We start from the raw sequence: 6,354 nt of genomic DNA on the forward strand, positions 1-6,354 counted from the left end.
GCCTTTGGCCTGATGTGATCTCTCCTTTCTATTGCAGAACCGCATGCACGAATCACTGAAGCTTTTTGACAGCATCTGCAACAACAAATGGTTCACAGATACGTCTATCATCCTCTTTCTAAACAAGAAGGACATATTTGAGGAGAAAATTAAGAAATCTCCACTGACTATCTGCTTTCCTGAGTACACAGGTAATGAGAAAGCTGGCTGTACAGGAGTGCATAGCAAAGGGATCATGAAGCATTTCCCATCCAGGCTGACACTGTTGTGTATCGCAGGCAGCAAGGCTAAATAGGCATAGCAAGAGCTCCCATTGGCTTCACTGCAAGTTTTATTTCAATAACTGCCATAGGATCACCCCCACCGTGTTTAGTGGCCCACTTAAAGCGTGAGGGTGACTTAAACACAAGTTCTTTGCCGGCAAAGGGCCACCACCACTAATCGGGGTGTTGGATCTCAACCCCACGGGTGGTTCCGATGTTGAGCCAACACCTGCGGGTGTGGGGCTGGCAGAGCACACTCCCTAAATCTGCGCCCTGGTTCTCAGCATCGCTCAGGAACATGAACCCTCTTGCAGGTCTCTCAGAAAGACAGGATCAGCTTCACCATGACAAATGGTCTCTGGGAGACCAATGCACAGGCTTTGTTAGGCTGTCCTCAGCTGGAGTCCAGCTTTGCTGTTTCATAACCCAGGACCACAGCAAGGATCCCTCTGCGATTCCCTGCCACTACCCCACTGCCAGGCACCGAGGGCTGCAGGATCAGCCCTCCAGCATGCAGACAGCAGGTCCCACAGCTTGGCTGCGTCAGCTCAAGCTGTAAATTTTTATCACATTAGTTTAGGAGGTCCGCAGTTTCGCTCTTAGGGTCGCTGACATCAAGCGTCTGGACATGGAAATGTTTCCAGTCAAATGCAGATAGAAAACGAGGCACTTGATTTTCTCATGCACTGGCCACCCACGCCTCTTGACCCATAGTGCAGACAGAGAAGAGCCACAGCAAGCCATGCCCCGAGCTTGGCTGAGGAGAAGGAGACCTTAATGGTACTTGGAGATCAGAGCAGAGGTTCCGCACCAGGGCAGCGTGCAAGAAGCCCTCACTTCTGCTGACTGCCTGGCATCTGACCTGCTAATGATGTGAATACATCACCCGTGCAAAGGCTGCAGCTGCACCCCGCCGCTTCCCGCTGCATCTCGCCAGCTTCCACAAGCCCTCATTACCATTCCGAGACAGCATAAAAATAAACTTTTATCATCATGAATTATTTAAACTCACCGGAGACATCCAGATGAATCAAGCCGACAGACAGAGAAGCAGATCTCTTTGTCAGGAAACGTAGTTGCGAACCGGGAGTACCAAGAGTGTCACATTTCTGGGCAGGCCAACAAATTATTAACCAGAGCTTCCTATCTCTGAGCACTTGATTTTTCACCGTGAGTATGCAAAAGCGATCCATCATTGCTGCTTTGGGCTGAGTGGTCTATGGCCGTGGAGCTGAACGGCTCCATCTGAATTCAGAAGAACATCTGCAGGCTTCCTCCCCGGGGAAGGCTTGGATGTTTGTCACTACCGACACATTTCAGCCATCTACTCATCTGCTTGGCCCAGACAGAATCAATCTATTCCTGACACATTTGTTTAAAAAGATCTAATAATGGAAATTTCACAGTGTTTACAGTTGAAAGCTCACAATAATGCCATCCCCAGATTTTTCTGGTTGCAAATTAGATTGCAGCTTGCCGTCTTTTGGATGGCTTGTAAAGCAGCTCATCACCATTTTCTTTATAGCAGCACTTCTGTATACCAGAAGATTTTTATCGTGCCCTCTTCCTTTTTCCCTTTTCTCCATGAAGCAAACCTACACCTTTCACTCCTTCCTGATCACATTTTGTGGACCTGGTTTTGTTCATCTTCACTGAAGTATCCCAGTAACCCCACTCTGAAATAATATGCTTACATATCCCTGACGGTAGAGAGACTAGAACAAGAAGGAATGTCATTTTAAATACAATTTTTCCTTCCCAAACTATCCCAGCCCCCAGGAGAGGAGTTCAGTCAGAGAGGCAGACCCTCATACACACGTAGCTAAGCTCTCAGCTGGCTACGTGGAAGAAAACAAATATAGCTTGTTTCTGGAGCACTTCAGCCCCAAGTGAACCAAGCTGGTCCTCCTCAAATCTCAGAGTACCCCAAAGATGCTCTAAACTCCTTCAAGGTGCTGTTCTGGAAGCTGGGAGTTGTCACAATGCCAGGGACTCTCCACAGACCTCTTGGGTCTCTCGCACCATCAGAAAGGCCTGAAAGTCTGAAGGCTGAAAGTCCTCCCACTGAGCCAACAGGGATCTGAATCAGAGGTGAAGAATATCTCAGCCCCAGGCGTTCAGCAATGCTGTTGAAAGTTTGAAGTTAGCTCTTGCTAACGTTAAGCCCAGGCTTTAGACCCAAGCACACACTTGAGCTTGCTCACCTCTGCTTTGCTGACCACAGCTCAGAGGATGAAGCCCTCGTGGCCTTGTGAAAAAGCAGCATTATTAGAAAGTTGCCCCGGAGTTAAAAAGAATTATTTGATGAAAGCCTATAAATCAAACAAGCAGACTTTCAATATCACAAGTAGATTCCACAAAATGCTTTTAATAAAATGAAGTTTATGATGTCCATTAGTTCTACTGACAAAGAATTATTAGAAGACCGCATCGACAAATTTGCTTGCTGTATGCTGGAGCACTGTCTGTTTCCATCCCCTTAATTCACTCATGCTTTTAACTAATCCACAATACTTAGCAAAGCAGCAGCAGAATCCAGGGCATGTTTTAAACCAAGTCGGCATTAGTGATTCCCTGCTCTCTCAGAAGGAATCCAGCATCTAAATCCTCATGCCTTTGAACAACCAACCTCCCATTCATAAAATACCCTCCTGGTTGTGCACAGCATGCGGAACTGTTCCCAAATTCTTTACACAGGTCTTCATGTGAGAACCTGCTCCCAGAAAACATTTTGCTTCTCTTACTTCAAGCATATTCTCAAGTCTCATGGTCTTCACGAGCTTGTGTCATCAACAAGCAATGCACGTACATGTACGTGCAAGTGATTTCCCAGACCAGCTGCTTTCACCCACAGCAAATCTCAAGCCCAAGTAAGCTTCTCTCTGGCAGATACCAACATTTCCCATCAGTAAAGCATCATGGAGGGAGAGGGATCCAAGAGCATTAGAGGTGTTACCGCTGTGGAGCCTTCTAGGGCTCAGGGGCACTGGCGCCCAGCCGTACCCAGCAGTGCCGGAGGGCTGCACTCCAGGCCGGGCAGAGAAACGGAGTTTGTCAGACCTCAGCAAGTGCCCGAGTGGAGCTATGTGTGTGAGCAGCGTCAAGGCTGGCCCGATGAGAAAGGATCTGCTCTTTTGCATGACTGCTCTTAAGCTTTTTTGAACACAAACCCCGATGGTTAATAAGGTTTGGCACAGATATCTCTATACATCAAAATAAGAAACTCCTCGTGGTGTGATTCTAGCCACAGCTCTAGCAGAGAGTACTGTGATCCTAATTCCTCAAAAGAAGGGACATTTGGTATTAGCTTTTTGGGGGGTTTTTTTGAGAAAACTCTACTTTGCCCTGTAGCAGAGGGTGGATCTTTTCATGTCCTTTTAGTGATTCAGGGAAAGGAGGGCACAGTTACCAATACGGGCCTCAATTCATGGACATTTTAGCTCTTCTATCAAAAGCTGAAACTTTAATCAAAAAATCTAAAAAAGGAAAAAAGTGAAGCCTTTTCATCACCAGATCAAGTACTTACTGCATTCCTGGCAGGTTTCTTCTCTTTTTTGTCACCACAATACGGAATTTCTTCTAGTTTTCCCATCATAGCCTGTTTAACACTCAGTTCCCTCGTCATTTCTTCTCTATAGACTATAAACTGCAACCCAGAATAAAAATACAGCTGAGCTGACAGTCAGAGAGCATCTCCTCCCTTGCAGCAGTCCTGGCTGGTAATAGTGCCTGTCCTTGAGCTGGAGATGGGGCGACTGGGTTGCGGCAGCCCCATACGAGCTCTCCATGTTCCTACAACGGGGCGCTTGCAAGCACCCTATGGATTTAGGATTACGAGATTGCTTTAACCTGCTCTTTTTCCTTTCATCTCGGCTCTCTTATAGGCCCAAACTCTTTCACGGAAGCGGTGGCTTACATCCAGGCTCAGTACGAGAGCAAGAACAAGTCCCCCAACAAGGAGATCTACACACACATCACCTGCGCCACCGACACCAACAACATCCAGTTTGTCTTCGATGCTGTCACGGATGTCATCATCGCCAACAACCTGCGGGGATGTGGACTCTACTAAAGCCCTCTCTTCCCCTCCTCTCCTCACACCCGCTGGAGCATCCTCTGGTCCTGCGGACAGGTCCTCTCTTTCTTTTTTTTCCTCAGAAGGTGACGAGGAAGAAATACGTAAATCCCTCCTCCCATCCCAGAAAACTTTGCAGCAAGTTCTGCTTTCTTCAGCCCCATTTTATTTTATTTTGGTTTATTTTTGGTTCATTCCCTTGCTGCCTCATTCTACTCCTCCGTTCCAATTCACAGTGCTGTAGAGGGAACTAACGCATTTCCCACAAAGTGCATTTCAACCGTCAAAAGACAAAAATACTTCAGTTTTAAAAAAAAAGAAAAAATCAAAGCCTTAAAATACTGGTCAGCAACAGTGTAGTTTGGAACCGAAACTTTTTTTTTCCCTTGAAATTAAGGGATATTTTTAGTCCTCCTGGTTATTTATCTTTTTTTTTTAAACACTATTCCTTTGGGAAGTGCTAGATACAACACGATCATTTTGAGGGTACCTTAAGGTTTGTACCCCAATTTGTACCCCAAAGCCGGAGGGTTCAGTGTTGAACGCAGCCGCCGCAGCTTGGATTTGTATATTCTCCTTTTTTCCAGACAGCTATTTGAACAAGTGAAACAGCCACATCGAGTTCTGCTGGTGTCTGAGAAAGAGGGACACAGTAACAAAACCTACTAAGCCTTGTCTAAAAGCATTCGTTACCGGTAACAGTTTTACCTCAAGTTTCTCAAAATTAATGTTAAAATTTGTCTAGTGGTTTCAGTAACTCATTTCTTAGGCGCTTTGCTGGGTGCCACGGAGCTGCTGGGCTGAGCAGGGCAGTGGTAGCCGGGCCTGGACCCCCAGAACGTCGGCAGTAAGGATGCCCAGGGGATGGCATCCTGATGGGGACCCCGTGCAAGAGGGCATTCTGGCGAGGATGCCAGCCTGGTAACCCAGTGACCTTTCCCAAAGCACCTCCCAGCCTCCTGATTTCAGGGCAACTGATGCTCCTGCAAATACACAGCACCTCTTGGCACCAAAACTATTCAGCCCTGGCTTCTTGTAGGCAGGGTTTGACTTTCAAATACCTGAAATGCAGAGAGGTGCTTTGGGAAACATCGCCATGCTTGGGTGACAGCGGGGTGTGCAGGAGCCTCGTGGCTCTTTATCGCACCTCAGGCATCTGAATACCCGTGAGAAGCCCAGCCTTGCGCTCTGAGCCTCCTCAGCTGAGCAGAAGCAGGTAGCTTGCCTGTGTCTTCTCCTGCCTGGGCATCCAAGAGAGACAGCTCCAGGTTTGGCGTCTCCAGTCAGGGCATCTCGTTGCCAGTATCTTCAGTGAGAGGGATGGTTTATACTGGCCATGTAGTGGCCAGGGAAGGCTCAGGGAGTTGATTTGAGCCAAGTGATGGAGGAAGAAGGAAAAGTGCAAGGAAGAGAGGGAAGGGAGGAAGGAAGGGCAGGGGGAAAGGTCTGGAAAGGGCAAGGGAAGTGCCCAGAGCAGCAAAATGCGGGGGGCACAGAGGGCAGGACAAACGCAGCTGGGCTGGTGTACATGTGGTCATCCGCCTGCCATCACCAAGAGCTCCGGGTGCTGTTGGGGTGAAGGCGGAGAGGAGTGTGAGAGGTGGGGTGTCACCTCTGGGAGCGTGGAGGCACCCTTGGAAGTCCACCCTGAAAGCTTGTTTGGTGGCTGGGTGAGATGGCCACCTCCAAGATCCCACTCGGCCTGGCACCTGGGGGCAGGTAGGCAACACTGATCCCTGCCTGTTCACTACCTCTCTTAAAAGTCCATGATCTTGGAAAACCTGAGTCTTTCCAGGCCAGCCACAAGTTCAGCTGTCCTCTCTTGGGAGCCTGGGCTAGGGGTGTCTTTCAGATCTCAGGAGGTCTGAGTTTTCTCCAGTGCCATGCCTGAGAGGGACAATGTCTCTTTTCTCACTGTGCCCATCTAGGAGAGGTGGTGTGAGAGCAGCCTAAAGCAGCACAGCCCAAAGGCGAGGGGCCAGGTGAGCGTCGGTGTGCGGGAGGTAGGGGAAGGAG

The 6,354-nt window shown here is 48.5% G+C and overlaps 1 protein-coding gene across 1 annotated transcript in view; it reads left to right on the forward strand.

Moving 5' to 3' along the window:
* Positions 1 to 4,335, forward strand: part of GNAO1 (guanine nucleotide binding protein (G protein), alpha activating activity polypeptide O) — a gene marked incomplete at its 5' end in the record, with an annotated part of 84,169 nt that extends 79,834 nt beyond the window's left edge. The window contains 2 exons of the mRNA XM_009703787.1: positions 38 to 191; positions 4,148 to 4,335. Coding sequence (XP_009702089.1) covers positions 38 to 191; positions 4,148 to 4,335 — 342 coding nt within the window. The remainder of the gene's footprint in view (positions 1 to 37; positions 192 to 4,147) is intronic.
* Between the last annotated feature and the right edge of the window lie 2,019 nt (positions 4,336 to 6,354).

This window comes from Cariama cristata, unplaced genomic scaffold (assembly GCF_000690535.1).
Source record: "Cariama cristata isolate BGI_N322 unplaced genomic scaffold, ASM69053v1 scaffold327, whole genome shotgun sequence".
NCBI classification, from domain to species: Eukaryota; Metazoa; Chordata; class Aves; order Cariamiformes; family Cariamidae; genus Cariama; species Cariama cristata.